At 37.6% G+C, this 18,377-nt stretch overlaps 1 protein-coding gene across 2 annotated transcripts; it reads left to right on the forward strand.

Annotated features, from left to right (window-relative positions):
- The first annotated feature begins 1,201 nt into the window (after positions 1–1,201).
- tbx20 (T-box transcription factor 20) lies at positions 1,202–16,667 on the forward strand. Of its 2 annotated transcripts, none has more exons than XM_047360307.1 (8): positions 1,202–1,634; positions 2,406–2,643; positions 3,660–3,824; positions 4,476–4,584; positions 6,486–6,644; positions 7,613–7,689; positions 12,371–12,486; positions 13,672–16,667. In XM_047360307.1, exons 1-8 carry the CDS (start codon positions 1,505–1,507, stop codon positions 13,998–14,000), a joined length of 1,323 nt encoding a protein of 440 aa, XP_047216263.1. In that variant the 5' UTR covers positions 1,202–1,504; the 3' UTR covers positions 14,001–16,667. The 2 variants fall into 2 exon arrangements, with proteins under 2 accessions (XP_047216263.1, XP_047216264.1); XM_047360308.1 differs by having other exon boundaries at positions 12,374–12,486.
- Positions 16,668–18,377: the final 1,710 nt, after the last annotated feature.

Raw genomic sequence — 18,377 nt, forward strand, 5'->3', positions numbered from 1 at the left:
GCACAACTATTGACTAATATGCACACATTTCCGTCTTTACATACACATTGTTTTTGACAGCGTTCTTACCCCATATTTATCCACCTCGGAGCATATATGGAGCTCTCTGACGACCACCTGACCTACATCATGACTAAAAGAGCATTGCTCATTGCAACTATATTTTAACTATTCTCAGCAGTCTATTTGATTCAAATTATTATTAAATGATCATATGTATCCTTAAATTTATGTTTAAGTGTTTTTGTGTTGTTTTTCTTTACTGTATTTCTTGACAATCAACCTATTTTTTATGTCTTGTTTGTGAATAATGCAACACAAATAAGCTTGCTCTCGAATATTTTAGACTGCTGCATCCGACTATAACTTACAACAGTGGCTAATTTATAACACCAAAAGACGAAACACATGAAAACAATTTGCAGATTAAAGTAGATTGTCTATGTAGTTTTTCTGCCAAAAAAAAAAATATAATATATCGTTTATATTTACCTATAAGCAAATCCTAAAATTTTGTGCAGAAATATATGTACCATTTTTACATGTGTCCCAATGTGTATCATGTGTATTTTCACTGAAGCGTTTGGATAAAATCATCAGTCATCATCATATATATTTAAATATGAAAACGGGGAGTAAAATAGCGAAAACGATCCTAAACGTCCAGTTAAATGTACGTTTTCTGATCATTTACCAGAAACCTAAGTTTCTATATGATATGTTCCCCTGTGATTGTATTCTACAATTATATTTATCCTTCAAGTTTGGATATAGGGCTTTCTTCAGCCCCTGGATTAGTGGTTTATTTAAAAGTCTTACATGATCTTTGAAAGGGCTCAAAGTAAAGAAAGCACATTTAAGGAAAGGTTAACATAGATTTCCATTTATTTTGCAAGACATCACAGGAATTCTGCAGCATATATTAGTCATTTCAATCTGTCAGCAGCCTCTGCAGTCATAAAATTCTCACATTATTGCCTCCAATCTCTCTCTCTTTCTCTGTCTGTCTCCCTGTCTGTCTTTGGTTGTAAAAACAAAAAGCCTGGCAGTAGCAGGTGATTTAATTGGCTGCTCGCTTTCAGGGCCTCTGTGAGACAGTGGGAGCGTGACGTGGAGACAGAGGCAGCGATTGGAGGGCAGACTGGGATAATAAGGGGAGGCTGAACCGGAGCGGACTGAAGCGTCCCAAAGAGCCGCCGGCCTCAGATCTGACAACCCCCAGGAATCAGCCGTGCGTCCGTTCTTCACCATGAATCCAACAAGACCCCCAGTTTAGCAGCAATACAAGTTTTTGTTTTTTTCTTTTTCACTGCTGAGTGGTAACCTGTTCGCGTCATCAAAGTGTTTGTGCGCAAAAAAAGTCCTGAAATCTGGGAGAAACTGCGCGTAATTTCCTCAACATTTACTTCCTTCAGCCGCTTGGAGCCGAAGGCGGACGGTGTTTCTGGAGATTTTCTGCTTTTATTTGATCAGAGGGGAATATTTTACCTTTTTGCACACCGACATGGAGTACACGTCTTCCCCGAAGCCGCAGCTCTCAACCCGGGCCAATGCTTTCTCCATAGCCGCCCTGATGTCCAGCGGGAAGTCCAGCAAGGACAAGGAGGCGGAGGAGAACACCATCAAACCCCTGGGTAAGAGAAAGAAACCCAGGTTGTATCTTTGAATTAATGCTGGAGTCTGTTAACGAAAAAAGTGCAGTTTAAGATTGTGTAAGTTGAAGCTGAAATGTGAGAAAATTCCGTGATTTGTAAAGAAATCCTGTAATCACAATGAACTTTGATGTGGAACAGTACATTTAAGCTTTTAAACACCCCTGTTAATCCATTCAGCCTGGTAATATTTACTGAAGAATAAAATAGTGGTTTTAATTTCTGAAAGCACACGGACATTTATATTTAAATACATTATCAAATAATCTTGTGCGACAAATGCGGTTCGGAATTTTGTAGAAGAAAATGAGTAAATTTCCTGAAAGGGGTGTGTAGTTTTCACAGAAATCTTGTTTTTATTTATATTTTTGCTCTGAAGAGGTTTGCTTATTATCAGTGATAAAAAAAAGTATAATATACAGTAAAATAAACGTATATGATGGGTGCTCCCAATTCTATTCAGAATGTTAATATATAATAAAAAAGTAACTTATTGTTACTTGTTACTTATAAACAACTTGTTGTTGTTGTTTATTTATTATGTTGTTTTTCATGTTCAACTGTAGCCTATATACAGGGATTCATTTTTTATGTATGATTCAAATGTCGTATTGGTGAGACCTTTACCACTGTAAGATTCTACAATGTATATTTCTTTCTTGCGAAAGAGTTTTAAAATGAAATAAGAACGATCCTCACACTTGCTCTGCATTTCTTCTCCCCTTTACGCTTCCACTTTAATAATAAAACCAGAGCAATTCGTGGAGAAATCCTCCTGCAACCAGCAGCCTCTGGCTGACCTGTCCTCTCTGGACGGACACGGGGACTTCAGCGGGAGCGCGCCCGTAGTGTGCACGGAGCCGCTCATCCCCACCACTCCCGGGATCCCCAGTGAAGAGATGGCGAAGATTTCGTGCAGTCTGGAGACCAAAGAGTTGTGGGACAAATTCCACGAGCTCGGCACTGAGATGATCATCACAAAGTCTGGAAGGTAAAGACGTGCATGCAGATGCTGCTCTGTAATCACTGATCATATAAAATACAAATAAAATGAGGAAGATAGAAAACCGGTGACATAAAGATTAATTCCCTTCTTAATGTCATGCCGTGGCTCGCTGTTTGTGCAAAAAAAAAAAAAAAAATTATGTTTATATTAAATGTTTTTTATTGAGAAAATAAATGCAGTGTCTCGGATTTTTTTTTTTCCAGACTGCAGAAATAAAATGCACACTGATGTCGCTTAGTATCGGTTATCACAGGCTGACAGTTTGTTGGGTACACACACAACGGGTTTCCAAAATGTTTAAAAAATAAACAATAATTTTATGCTATATTTGTGAAACAACGCCCCGAATTTTCTGCACAATTTAGGATACTACTGAAAAAATCTTTATTGCAGTGATTTTTTTCCAAATTGAAAGAGCTCTGCGCATGTGCAATTTCTTTAAATGTAATACACTTTAAAAAGCTCAAAAAGACGACTGAATATCATAATTATATTGTTACTCCTCCGCTTTTAGCAAGTCTGGCCTTACATGTAAATCCAACCTTATATTTGGCTGCTCTCATAATTTGATCTTAACATGTTGTTTACCATAAAATCTAACTGTCTTAATCTTTAATAAAAATTGATTTCAAATGCAATTCTCTTATTGCTGTTTGACCGTATTTAGTTGTAATTTAGAGTTGCAGCGTGTGTTCTGTTTTTATGTGACTGCCTACTGTGACTGTTTTAATGTCCTTTCTGGGATCAATGAAGTATGAAGTTTAATCGTTTTCCTTTATGTTCTCAGCTGGTTTTATTCGGTTAAATCAGAATTTCCAAATTGTTCATTGAAATTTGATAAATATTAGTCATTATAGCACAGCGAACCTTCTTGTTAATTTTCTGTGTGCTTTTTCTATTGCAATAATAATAATATATTATATTCTCCTTAGTTTCAGGCAAAATTAGTCCATATCATCATAATATTAATAGTAAAAATAATAATAATTTGTCACCTACAGGCGGATGTTTCCTACCATCCGGGTCTCCTTCTCCGGAGTGGACCAGGACTCCAAGTACATCGTCCTGATGGACATCGTTCCGGTGGACAACAAGCGGTACCGCTACGCCTACCACCGCTCCTCCTGGTTGGTGGCCGGCAAGGCCGACCCCCCTCTGCCCGCCAGGTAAAGACCCTAAACCCAGCATTATACCAGGTGTCCTCAGGAGTTTTTCTTTTTCTTTTCTTCGAATTATTTAAAAAAGCAGGGACGTTTTTAACTCTTTAAGTTTGGTTAAGATATTTAATTTAGCCAGTTTGAATGTAAGAATCTGTCACAAAAAGTCTCAGTTAACTATATTAAATTAAATTGTTGTTTTAACGTGAGGTTTAAGAAAACATACTGAAAGCTCGGATGTTCAAATCTGGTAAAGAAAAAAAAAAAAAACAAAAACGAGTGTCCTCCGCTAGGCCGGTGTAAATTATAAATGTTTTATTTTTATTGTTGTGTTTCTTTTCCTTCTGCATCAAGGAAATATCTGTAGTATCGATACTCACCATTGAAATGTTAGGTTCTCATCCTTTATTTGTTCGAAGGCCACTCGCAGAACGAGCATTATTATAATATGTATTCCAGGTTCCGAACAATTATTCAGAACCGGGTTTTTACACCACTGATCGGCTCTTGTTGATAAACAACAGCAAATGAGATTTCAGAAGATACCCTTGCAAATTGCCAATTAGAATCATCAAGTTCCCTGCGTTCATTGGTCATCTGCTTGCAATTCGAATGCCTCTGGGCCAATCAGGTGTGAGATGTCGCGCTCTCCTCCGGCAGGTTGTACGTCCACCCGGACTCTCCGTTCACCGGGGAGCAGCTGATGAAGCAGATGGTCTCCTTCGAGAAGGTCAAGCTGACCAACAACGAGCTGGACCAGCACGGACACGTGAGAGCAGTCTTCCTTTTCCAATGTCCCGTTCCTCCAAAAATAACAGCTCACCAACAGGAGTTTATGGGCCTGTAAAAATCACAAAAATAAGAAAAAACAGCCTGACTCAGGTCCAAGAGTTCAGATTTGAACATTTTTGGCTCCAATTCGCATGTTGTTTTTTTTTGTTTTTTTTTCTTAGCAGCTTCAAAGAAAATTTCGGCAGAGAACATTAATACAAGATACGTTATTGTACATTAAATGTAATTAAACTGGAAATTTTCCTTCAGCGTCCACCAAGAAAAGACCAATACAAGTACATAAACGCAGTCATTAATGTCCAGCAAAAAAGAAAAATAATATAATTCATAACAAATTTTGTTACTGTGTTTTATTTAATCATGATGTCTTAATTTATTATAGTATTACTGAGAAAAACAAGCTATAAAATAAAAATTAAAATAAAAAAAAATCTGCCAGTTTTAAAACAGAAATGAATAAATTTATCATAATATTAATCTGAAATACCTTAAAGAAAGAAGGATTCACCCATCTGTAGCTGATATGATCATTTATTTGTTCTTCTGGTGAGATTTCAGTGTTTCATCGCATGCTTTGCTTTTTTGCTGACTGTTTGTAATTCTGGCCTGAATAAGTAGATACATGAAAACTAATTTTCAGGCTGAGAACAAATATCTATTTTATTCTGTGCCCAGTTTTTCCTTTCCATGTTCTATTTCTTTCCATTATGTTTCTTCTCTACTAGCAAGATCCGGGGTCTGCACCCTGCAGCTCCAGAGCCTTAAAGAACTCCACAATAACTGTCTAAAACTGATAAAGAACCAACTAATGTTCTTAAATAAAGATATAATAACAAATGCCGATTTTAACAGTTTTATTTTCAAGAAATTATTGCATTGAATGTCTAAAACAGAATGCCACCAGTAATATTTTAAGATTTATTTTTCTCGTCATTAATTTGGAAACCGTTCTTTTTTTTTTTTTTTTTACATCATTTTCTACAAATATCAACATCCCAATGGAAGAAAATGTATCCATTCTCTTTTTTTGCAAAAGTTTTATGTTTTTCTTTACTTTAAAACTTAGAAATAAAAAAATGGTAAAAATGACAACAAGTTTCCTACAGTAGATATGTATCAAAAGTTTTCTTTTGTCAGATGTAATGTAACATTTGATGACTTTTATCTAGCTGAACTGAGGACAAAAATGTCTGTTTGGATTGTAAAGGATGCGGACCCCTGAGTTAGGCTAAAAAAAGAATGCAGTCTCAATAATACAGGTCCTCAACATCCCATATTTCACAATATTGTCCAACATGTTTAATCCAACAATTATTATTCTGCTCACTGACCACAGGTAATGTTATAATGTACCATATTCATAAAATAAAACACAACTTTTTTATGATAGAACCAACATCCCAAATGTGCTTGTTTTCATTTCTGAAAGCATCTTGATACATAAGGTCAGACATGAGAACAATCATGTTCAGATTATGTTGTGATTATTTTCTCGTTGTGTGCTGAGCTGTACTTTTATTTATTGTAAAGATCAGGCTGTGATGTTTTCTTTTTTTGTGTGTGTATCTAAATAAATGAATAAATATGCAGAGACCAAAGCCTTTAGGTTTGTCCCGAGCCCTCTGTTTCCTGATGCACTGTTTGTGAAGGACCTGGAGGTCATCCAGACAGGGTTTGTGGGAGCGATATAAAGTGTAAACAGTAATGAAGGGAAATGTCCGGTGGTACAATGTGGCGGACTGATGGGTCAAGTCATGGAGAACACTCAACTTCAAACCTCTCTGAATCAGTGGAGGAAAATATTTTCTAAATTTTTGAGGGGATGTTGTTTGAAGTATTCAAACCTTGCTTTTCTTTACTGTATGCTATTTTTTGCAGATCATCCTGAACTCCATGCACAAGTACCAGCCGCGGGTCCACATCATCAAGAAGAAGGACCACACTGCGTCGTTGCTCAACCTCAAATCAGAGGAGTTTCGCACCTTCGTGTTCGTTGAGACAGTCTTTACTGCTGTCACAGCCTATCAGAACCAGCTGGTGAGTAGACCAGTCAAATCATGACTACATGTCTTTGCTTAAACTCCACAATTGGTAGTCCTTTATCTGTACTAGATGTTCAGGAGTGTTTAAATGCAACACAGAAACCTTATCAGGACTTTACTATAAACTGACATTAAAAGCGTACTCTGAACCACAGCGGGGTTATTTTAAAGTAAAAGCTCTGGATAAGGTGATAATCATAAATCTACATTTATTACTTTGCTTTACTCTGAACATGTTGTACATATGGTCACAATAAATGTAGATGACAGTAATAAGACCACCAATGAGCACATCAAACAAGTTGCATGTTCTTCTGTGCATGTATAGGTTTTCTCCAGGTGTTCTGGCTTCCTGCCATAGTCCAAAAACATGACTGTTAGGTTAATTGGTCTCTCCTAAAATGTTCCTAAAGTGTGAATATGTGTGCATGGTTGTTTGTCCTGTGTGTCTCTGTGTTGCCCTGTGATGGACAGGCAACCTGTCCAGAGTGTACTGCCGGAGATAGGTCCCCCCTGACCCTGCATGGGAAGCGAGTATAGACTATGGATGCATGGATTTGTGGCAGCAAACACTCCTATTTGTGGCGCCCCCTGGTGTGTGGATTGTGGCACCTATTTTAAAAACTTATAACCTTAATATTTCTGTCTCACAATTTAGAAGTGCAAATCCCTAAGCAATTCATATTTGGAACCTGAAAAAGCACTTTGATGTGTGCATAATCTACAGTTTTTATTTAATTATTTCAGTTCTCTATAGAAAGCAGAACAAGTGACCTTTTCCAAAGAAATGTGTTCATTAAACATCATTTAATTTCTATGTCTCTTTTTAAGACATAATAAACAAGGACTTTTAAAAATTGTTTCTGTCTATATTTGTTAAAACAAAGAAAGGGTGGTAGAGCAGAGAAGAAAAGCAGACCTGTCTAACTTGTTTTGCGCTGCTGGCACTGTGTTTTTTCGCAGATAACCAAGTTGAAGATCGACAGCAACCCATTTGCCAAAGGTTTCAGGGATTCCTCGCGGTTGACGGACATGGAGAGGTACAGGGGATTCTGGACTCAGCACTGTTGGCTTCTGTTTTTACTGATAAGTCACACAAGAAGGGATGAGATTTTCTTCCTGTTTGTCGGATCTTTGCTGTTTCCTTTTATTCTTTCTTTCATGGTTTAATGGATCATGCCTGTGTGTTTTCTCCACATTTCATTGTTAGTTCCCCTACTTCACTCTCCTTGATATTTCAAATTTCCTTTTTCTCTTGTGTCTGTTCGTGCTGATCATCCTAGTTAATAACATATTTTCCACTTCATTTCTGAGCATTTTTTATTTTATTTCATTTTATTTCACTTTCTTTTTCTTTTTTTTTTAGGATTTTAACCAGTCTGCTATTTTTTTTAGCCATCTGTGATCTCTTTCTCCTGTCCTTTCCTCACTGCTAAGACCTTGGTTCCTCTCTCCAATCATTCTGTCCTTACAGCTCGTTATGATCTGCTTTGACAGATGTTTTTTTTGGCCTTTTAAACCAGAGAGAAACACGCATTAAATATTTTTTTCTTTCCCCGAGACATAATAAAATAAAATGATTTTTATTTGATTTATTACTTTATTTATCAGAAACAATATAGTTGAACATAGTGTACATCTGATGGTCTCCTTAAAGAGTTGATAGCAACTTCAGTCCCTGGTTGGGCTTGTAAAGGTAAATCATAAACATTTGCAGCATGACCACAGAAAGACCATATCAACAATAAAAGATCTATATCACACGTGGAAATGTACACCATTGCATTTACACAAAACCAGAATAACTGAGAATGTTGACTGACTAAATGTGGTTCTGTGTTGGGATATTTTACAGTTGTCTTTAACAGATCTCTTTGTGACATTGCTGCCATCCTGCCTTTAGATTAAACCAGAGAGCAGTTCTACTGTACAATAAATAAAATTAAATAAAAAAAATCAACCAGTTATATATTTACAATATTTTTACAATACCGGCAATAATGCCAGTGAATTATTGATAAGTTAAATTATGGATAAGAAGCAACGACAATGATTCTTCTTATTGACCATTTTAGGTGGTTGATTGTATTTTGAACCTATGTTTTTTTTTTTTTTATTGAAGGGCCTCTTATGCCCATCCTTCTGAAATGAGGAGAGATCACTGCATACATATATAGTAAAGCTGCTAGTGTTGGTATGTAGATGAGATATTTTAAAAATTGTTTTTGAAATATTTTTACATCAATCATAGATAAATGTGAGTTTTAGTTCTACAGAAATTCCGCCGGTTTTTGTCTTCGATCACTGCATAACTTTCATGATTACGAACGTTAACTTAGGGTTAAGGGTTAGGGTTAAAATAAATTTAAAAAAATTCTTATTTTAGGTATGCTCACATTTTCTTCCCAACAATACAATGCACAGAATCCCCAGATTGTGAGCCTCAGACACTCGCAGACTAAGAACCGCGCCTCTGCAGATTTCTGCAGACGCTGCCAAAACACATGCTTCCCGTAATTCCCGATTCCGGCACTGTGGCCAAAATCAGCTGACAAAATCAAACCATCTGCCCGTTTCCCTCAATCAAAGATCCCAAATAGAGACCGCCGAAACGCATCCAGACAACTCCTCCTCCCCCTTGTATACTTCCCCGTCTTTCTCTTTGTGAGGGCTGTGAATTAGACCTGATCAATTGGTCTTCGGGAGCTGCAGAAATCACATTAGTCTGGAGTCGGCCACTGCACTAAAACACACTGTAATTCAATTGGCTGCAGTGACTGATTGAAACCAGGATGCCCCGCCTTCACCCCAACTCCCATGTACTGTGGGAGTTTGCTTTGGCTCCTGCGCCGCAGGGGCCCGACACTGATAAAAACACGCACATTTGTACTCCTCTGCTGACAGATATTGCACTTTCCTAACCTAATTGGAGGGGTCCGGGCTGCAGAGCGGTGGGGCGGGAGGGATGCTGCTAATGTGGACGCATGGCTCTCATGATGTAGAACACTTGCCTGTCCATCCTCACACACACACACAGCTTCCCCCACCAATATCTGTCACTGTGGTTTAGAAGTGCTGCCTGACAAGTCTCAAATGAGCTAATGCAGTTTGTGGGACTGTGAACACATACACGACACACTCGTGCTTAAATCCACATGCACAGGATGAAAAACAAAGTAAATGCACAACCTAAACACACTCATAGCGACATGACGGCAACAGGAGAGCAGAGATATGCACCATATCATCCTTGTTTTACTGAGTGACCCCATATATATGGTGCATTGCAAAAATATTCATATCTCTTGAATTATTATTTCACATTTTGTTATACAGTGCATTTTATTGGGATTTTATGTAGCTGACCAACACATAGTACGGCATTACTGTGGACTGGTTTGTGTTTAGAGTGATTAAATCTGATTCCCCTAAATAAATTCCAGTGCCCTCAGAAGTCCCTATAGTTAAAGTCCACTTCAATCTGAGCCTAGATCAGTTCTGTGAAGGCCTTAGAGGTGTGTTAGGGGAACATCAGGGAACAAACAGCATCAAAAGACCAACAGACCGGTCAGGAATAAAGCTGTGGAGAAACTTAAAGCAGAATTAGGTTGCCTCTGGAGGTGCTGTGGAAATTCACAGCTCAGGTGTGAGAATTGTTTCACCCTGAAAACTACTAGTTTGGTTCTCTGCAGATATGGCTTTAAGGAACATGAAGAAAGACATAAGCAGTCCCATTGGCAGGGTTCCACAGGCAATGTAAGGGACTCAGCAAACATGAGGAAGATGGTGCTCTGCTCAGATGAGACCAAAATTGATTATTTTTAGCCTATAGGTGTGGTTGAAAACTAATACTCTTGAACACATTATCCCCACCATAATACCTGGTGGTGGTAGTATCTTGGTGGTAGTATCTTGGTGGTAGTATCTTGGTGGTAGTATCTTGGTGGTAGTATCTTGGTGGTAGTATCTTGGTGTGGGATACTTCATTAGAAGGACAGGAAAGCTGGTCAACGTTTATGTGAAGATGGATGGAGTTAAATACAGAACAATGTAAGAATACATCTTAGGGGCTGAAAAGACTTGAGACTGGGAAGGAGGTTTGGAGATTCGCCTTCTGGTGGAACAGTATCGAACATTTGTTTGTTTCCTTGCTTGAATTCACCTAACCTACATGAATGGGGCATTAGGAGGCTCCTGTAGAACGTGCAGACAAGCTCGGAAGATAATTCAACTGTTTGAGTCCGGTCTGTTCAAGCAGAAACACGTCTAATATTTGCCCACCACTGGCACGTTGTTGTACTAGCACTAATAATATTTTCTGTGAAATTTATTTAAATGTACTTAGTTTTATTTTATCACGTGCTTGTTGAAAATGTTATTTACAATATTTTGTAAATAACATTGTCAATTTTTACAATGTTCACAAAATACCATTTTCAACAAGCACATGTCTTTATGACCTTACTAATTGTATGTCTGTGTTGTACTTGTATTTTACTTGTATTTTATTGCTTTTTTAACATCATGGCCTGGGGACCGCAGATGAAAAATAGACTTTTGGCTAATTCTAGTTTTTTTTACATGTATTTTATTAAATTGCAATGTTCTCTTTCAAATAAATAAATAAAACCAAATCACATAAAAAAAAAAATTAAGGATAATTATTTCCCACAACTGTAGCTGTTGACGACAAAAATTGGTGGTTCATTTGGATTAGACCTTGGGAGTTTGTCCACAATCTTCTGCCTATACTATGCATTAGTTGACATAATTTATGTATACAGTCTCCTCATGTAAGATCCATAGGTCCCTCACATGAGCCAGCCTCTTTTTCCAACACTGCTTTTCCTCTTTGTGCATCATAATGCTGAAGTCTTCCTGTGAATAGGAACTAGTTGTAGAGGCATTAGCATTCAGGTCGTCATAGCCATCACAGCTACATCTTGTCCAGACATTTTAACTCCACCCCACTGGTTTTTGTGTAAATGTACCCTTCCAGGTTTCGCTTCTTCTTCTGTGGTCCAGAAATTTATTTACGTTGGCAGAGATTTACTCCTTTACCAGCTTCGTTGCAACACATTGTTTTCTGTTCAATTCAGTTTCAGTTTAGTTTATTTATATATGATCGATTTACAACAAATGTCAACAGATCCAGCTTATGTTCATAGTCAATTTAATCCAATCATCCAGGCAGATTCCATTATTATATAATATAGTCAAGTTCAGTTTATTATTCAAATTGGTAAAGTTTGCTACCTAAAGAAACACAGCCGATTGCAACGTATCCTGAACGAGCAACAGTGGACAGACGACTGCATCGAGTCGTTAACTTTGCAGCAATCCCTCATACTGAGCATGTGTGTAGTGACAGTGAAAAGGAGAAATCTTTTCCCACATGGTTTGAATTAATAAATCCAGAATTCAACTCTTCAAAAACTGCTAGAAGTGCAGGGAAAAAAAAAAATTGTGCAGTGATTTGACTCTAATATTATTTATTTGAGGTCATGGTGAAAAGAAAAATCATACAATTTTGATGAGAAATAAAGGCTTTTCCACTGCACACGCTTTCATTTTATCAAGAGAAAGTCAGGGCCAGAGTGTCTTACTGTGTCACTGACTTACTACTGGGTGTAGGTTATACGTGTCACTGCTGTTGCAGTAATAATATAAAAAAACGAAACAAAGAGATTTACTTTGGGGCTCTTCCTTTGGCTTTTGCTGCAGGGAAAGTGTTGAGAATCTGATCCACAAGCACTCGTACGCCCGATCACCGATCAGAACCTACGCTGGTGATGAGGAGAACCTCAGCGAGGATGGACACACCACACACACCAGAGGTGAGCGGTCTCTACACACAGATTCATTAATTATTGAAAAGTTAATTTATTTTAGTATCTCACTTCTCTAAGTGAAACACATTATGTAAATTATGTACACAAAGATTGATGTTTTCAAGCTATAATTTCTGTTAATTATGATGATTTTCCACTTACAGCTACACAGCATTTAGGATAAAATATTACATCAGAGCCTCATCGGAATGTATATTCCAAATTATTGAATATGACTGTAGATCTGACGTATCATGTTTGCAAAGAAGTTAGATATGAAAACTATAAAGTGACTTTTATTTTCTGTGGAGTAAATCTAATTTCCTCAAGCAGTCTACCTCTATAGTTTTAGACAAATTAAGACTAATTTTTTTAAACCATCTTTCGGTTTTTAAAATAATTCATGCTTCAATGCACTCTAAACAAGGTTGTGTTTGCCTTCGGAAGAAAGATGGGCCCACTGCATGACAGATTCTCCACCATGTTTAACAATGGTCATGAATCTTTCCACATATTCATAATGTGTTTTAAATCAGACCCACCTGGAGTGCTTGATGTCAAAAAGCTCAGTATTTGTGCCATCAATCCAAGACACACAGTTAGAGCTAAAGTTTCTGTGCTAGCGAATTCCACATGTTTACAATTGTGATGGGAGGACAGGAATGTTTTTTTTCCCATCATGGCTAATAAATAGCCAGTAGGCCATGTCATCTGATGGTGTTGGTCCACTGCATTTTCTGAAATCCACAGTCAATGCAGACATCTACCAGGAAGTTTAGAGCACTTCATGCTTCTGTCTAATGACAAGCTTTCTGGAGATGCTGAATTAATTTTCCTGTAGGACTTGGCACCTGCCCACTCTGCCAAAGATATCAGAAGCAGCTTAAATGACCATGGTGCTACTGTGCTTGATTGGCCAACAAACTGGCCTAACCTGAACTCCACAGAGAGTCTATGGATAATTGTCAAGATTAAGACAAGACACTAGACCAAAGAGCAAAGGATTTAACCTCAAGTATGAAGGTGTGTGCAATTGTGAGTGTGATTGGGTTCCTGTGGCTGTACTGTAAAGCATTTTGAGTGGTCGGTATGACTGGAAATGCGTTATATAAGTTCAGTCCACTGAACATTTACCATTCAACTAACCTGCAGATGAACCCAGTATTTATTTCTGCCTCTTTTCTCCTGCAGGGTCAGCGTTTACCGCCTCAGATAACCTCTCTCTGAGCTCCTGGGTTACCACTACCTCAGGCTTCTCAGGCTTCCAGCACCCTCAGACCTTGTCAGCCATGGGCACCGGCACTGCCTCTCTACCCCACCCCATCCAGGGATCCCTTCCCCCTTACAGCCGGCTAGGTATGCCTCTGACGCCCACTGCTCTGGCTGGAACCATGCAGGGCAGTGGGCCATCCTTCCCTTCCTTCCACATGCCCCGCTACCACCACTACTTCCAGCAGGGGCCCTACGCCGCCATACAAGGACTCCGCCACTCCTCCACGGTCATGACTCCCTTCGTATGACTTCACAGAGTAGAGGGCCAGAACTTACTCTGACCTTTGATAGGGTGCAGACATTTAATCCTCATCACTCCTCACCTGGTTTGCACCTGTCCCTCTGGTTGTTGTAAATAATTTACCTGTAGTGAGTGGGGTGATGGTGGTGACATGAAGAGGAACCTGCACACTGGACTGAGACAGACTGTGTTTCTCTCTCAGGATCTGACTCCTAAGAACAGCTCTGATATAGGAAAAGACTGATGACCTCATTGCAAACCAAATGCAGGACAAAAACACACGCATGCATGTTTTATTTCAGCCCTCGAAAACAAAGTACACTTTCTAACTGTTTTTAAAATGGCTCCAGAACCTAGCAGGGTGAGATTCCTAAAAATGACACAATGAGGTGGATGGAACATTTCAATATGAAGGACATGCAGAGCAGCCATCTTAGCTCCTATGTGTTAGGCAAGCCAGCCATATGTACAGTTCAGAATTACAACTCCACGCTCTCGGGATGATGTAGAAATGTGTCTAAACAAACTGAGGAAAATGCATTACCGGATCCATTTACTTAGACGTTTCTCACTGTAAATTAATGAAAAAAGAATCTTAGAACGCATGCTGACTGCAGTAGACCAACACATTGCTTAACTTTGTACGTTTTAACATGGAACGAAGGACTTCAGGCATAAAAGAGGAAAATATTTTTGCTTCAAAGGCCTGGTCAAACCAGGAATTGCAAACCTGATTTTAACCGAGGCTGTGGGAGCAGAATGTGTCATCAAGGCTCGCTTTTCCCAAGGGTTGTATTTTAGACAGAACACATTCTTTATACTAGGCATAGGACAGTTTCCTGTATCAAGGTAAACCGAGGTTTTAAAAAGTTATGGTTTCAAAACTGCAAACATTTTCAATCACACAGTTTCAAAATACTTTTATTGGGATGCCAGAGAAAGGTCAGGAGTTTTAGGTTTCTCCCACTGTTTTGAGGATAGCTCCGTTGCTCCACACTGCTGGTCAGCTGGCTGAAGGAATGCTACTACATTTCCCCCATTATAACGAGAAAGACAGTTTTGGCTGTTTGGAAATAAAAACGGCGCCACCCATCACAATTAAGGTAATGCTGTTTTGAACCTAAAGTTGGCCAGCTACAAGCAGCATATCTAATTAGCAGCCAACCACAGGCTCTATGTAAGCAAACAGCTGCACTAATTGCATTTTTCATTTTACATAAATACTGTGAAACCATGGTATTTTCACTCAAAGATATCATACCACAAGAATCTCATCCTGGCTCATGTCTGCATCAGACTGTATCAAAGGTAATTAATGATGGAAACAAAGCTGCTTATTACATCTTATAACTTTATCCTACAAAGAAGCTGATAAAGAATATAAGAAGTGTATTTCAGCTTCCTTTAGTCCAAGCGCAGAGTTTAGTCAAGGTCAAATAAATTAAATCAAAATAGTAAATCATATCTGATCTTAATACTGCCACAGTCTTCTAAAGGAAACATTTAAAAGTGGTTTCCAAGGAAGTAGTCAGAAGTAACTATAAAAACATACAAGAACAACAACTGAAACATCAGCTGGTTAAAATGGACTCCACTTACTCCATTTAACAACTAAAGATGATGGACAACCAGCTCAGAGACCTAAAGGTGCAGCTTCGATTGTTTAAAGTCTAACAGCCTAACAGAGATTTGCTGAATTCCTCTGCAACCTTCAGCTTGAGTGTAGCGAACATAAACCACCTGCAGACAATCTGCAGCAGGTTGAGCTGATTCACAGCCCTGTTGGCGTGCGTCGACAGAAAGTTCACACAACAAAGTAATGTCTCTGTTTAACCTCTTTTAAAAGCACAGAGAGAGAAGAAAGGTGGAAGCATGAAGAGCTGACCTGCATTGTGACAGCAATTCATGGTTCTGGTCATTTATCCAAAAAAAAAGACTTGATTTGAACATCTGTCCTGGATATACACCAAAATGTTCCCTGATATTTGGATTTATTCAGTCTGTTATTGTCCATATAGGTTTTGGTTCCTACTGGAAAGAGGCTGAAATTAGGTGAGAACAATTCAACGGCTAAAAAAAAGGAACAATCTCAACTTTTGCAGATACTTTTTAGCTTTTCGTGGAAAAAAAATAAAGGCGATACTTCTAATAATAGTTTGTGACTGCATGAAGATCAGGTTGTCAAGAAATGTTTAAAAAGGGCCAAGTTACCAACACTGTAAAATGACTTGCAACCTTTTTTACTTCTACAAGCCGATTATGGACATTTGATTTAATCTCTTCTTGGTTTGCAGAAGACTTTCTCTTTCTAAGCCTTTTCTGATGTCCAGCCTGAACTGAGTTTTTATTTTTTTCAGTGTAAACATAAACACTTTTGAGTTTTGACTTTTTATTGAAGATAACCTTTTTTTTTATTGTTTTGTCTTGCATAATCTGACCCCAACAAGTTTCTGTTTCACTGATTTTTAAGTGCAATATATTTATTTTGCTCTGTGGAAATAACCTGTAATGTGTTGTATCTCATTTAAAGCTATGTGTAAACCATGACAAATATATATATATATATATATATATATATATATATATATATATATATATGTTTATATACCACCACCAAAACATTTCCTGGATTTGTTTTTCATTAGCAGAAACATAAAGGACACTAACAAATTGATATTATGTTTTGTGAGTATATCCTACAATACCAACTTATGGATTCATGAATATTTTCAAAAATGCTATACTTAAAGTAATAGAGTACCCTGCAAAACACCAGATTAATGGTTTCTTGGCATCTGATTACCAGCTTCCAGTACAAGTCTATTTGACCCTTCATATTTTCTGTATGTTTCACATGGAAACTTTCTGAAAACACATTTGCTCTGCAAATCAGAAAATCCATCAAAAACATCTTGGACTGTAAAAAAAGAGAAAGAAAATAAAAAAATGAAAATGAAATGAAAAATACTTAAATGTGAAATTATGATGTTAAACAACTAATTAAAAATATCAAGTACAAGATGGAAAACCCTGTTAAAATAAAGAGTAAATGCAGACAATTTTAATAAAAATCTATTGAAATGAATAATAAATTAAATGTCATCTATTCTTCATAATGAGCCACTCATGTTGTATAAAAAGAGTCAGCCTTGTGTAACCGTATTATTCAACAAAGGGATCATATAGAGTACGTCCAGATAAAAATTAAATGGCATCTTCAAGTATAAATGACATTTTAACCTTTTTCAACAAATAAAAATGAACAAATACAGTTTAGTTTTCTTGCAGGATATCTTAATTGGATTGCATTCAAATTTATATTGTAATAAGGAACCTCTAAACCTCAGGCACACTTGAGTAGGCAGCAAAACAATGATCCAAAGCACACCAGTATAAGTCCTCCTCTTAATGGCTTAACAAAGGTCCGGTCAAAGTCTAGACCTAAATCTAATTGCGATGCTGTGGCCTGACCTCTCACAGGATGTTTGTGCTGGTTGAATTACAACAATTCTGCAAAGAGTGGGCCAGAATTCCTCTACTGGGATTCAGACACAGCAAAAACCTAATAATTTACAATTATAGAAACAAGATACCTACAAATGTTCAAAAGGTCCGTACTTGTAAGATATCCAAATTTTCTGATTCTGCTGTTGATTTTTGGTCCATTTTAATGTTTAGACTAAGAATTAGAGTTTTAAGCCAAAAATAATCAACAAATATTGCTTAAAATTTTATAATTAGTTTGTTTTGGTTTTATGAACAACATTATATCGAGTTGTTCCTCTGGAGGAGTGGGTAGGTGTTCTAGCATGGTGGTTCTAAACCCCACTGTCCTGCATGTTTTGGGTGATTCCCTGCTGCTACACATCTGACTTAAATGAACTGGTGATTAACAGGCTTCTGAAGTGTTTGATGTCATGGTAAAGAGGTAATGCAATCACCTGAATCAGGTGTGCTGGAGCAGAGAAATCCAAAACATAAGGGACAGTTGCTACTCAAGACCTGGGTTGAAAAACCACAGTTCTAGCAGTAAGAGTTTAGCCCAACTGTGGCCATTATTTGGCCACAATTTAACCATATGTTTGAAAACCTCTATCTATTAAATTTTGAGAGGTGTACAATAATGTGACCATATTTTGGTACTAATGCCTGAAGCATTAGGCTCGACATTATAAAATTATAATGGAGGTATGGGATATGGATTAAAGTCTGGAAACCCACATTTTTTCCTATACCCAGTTTTCTTTTTGCATGTTTATCCATACATAAAAAATACCAAAATCAAAAAGTTTTCCACATTTCAAGACAGAGAAGGAGCATATTGATTAATGTCCGACTCAAAAAAGCAACACAATATAGTATCATTTTATGCAAATAAAAAAAA

This window comes from Girardinichthys multiradiatus, chromosome 3, assembly GCF_021462225.1.
Source record: "Girardinichthys multiradiatus isolate DD_20200921_A chromosome 3, DD_fGirMul_XY1, whole genome shotgun sequence".
Taxonomy (NCBI): Eukaryota; Metazoa; Chordata; class Actinopteri; order Cyprinodontiformes; family Goodeidae; genus Girardinichthys; species Girardinichthys multiradiatus.

Coding starts and splice junctions, on each gene's coding strand:
- tbx20 (XM_047360307.1), top strand. CDS start 1,505: ATGGAGTACACGTCTTCCCCGAAGCCGCAGCTCTCAACCCGGGCCAAT. Junction 4,585..6,485: donor AGCTGGACCAGCACGGACAC/GTGAGAGCAGTC, acceptor TATTTTTTGCAG/ATCATCCTGAACTCCATGCA. Junction 12,487..13,671: donor ACACACCACACACACCAGAG/GTGAGCGGTCTC, acceptor TTTCTCCTGCAG/GGTCAGCGTTTACCGCCTCA.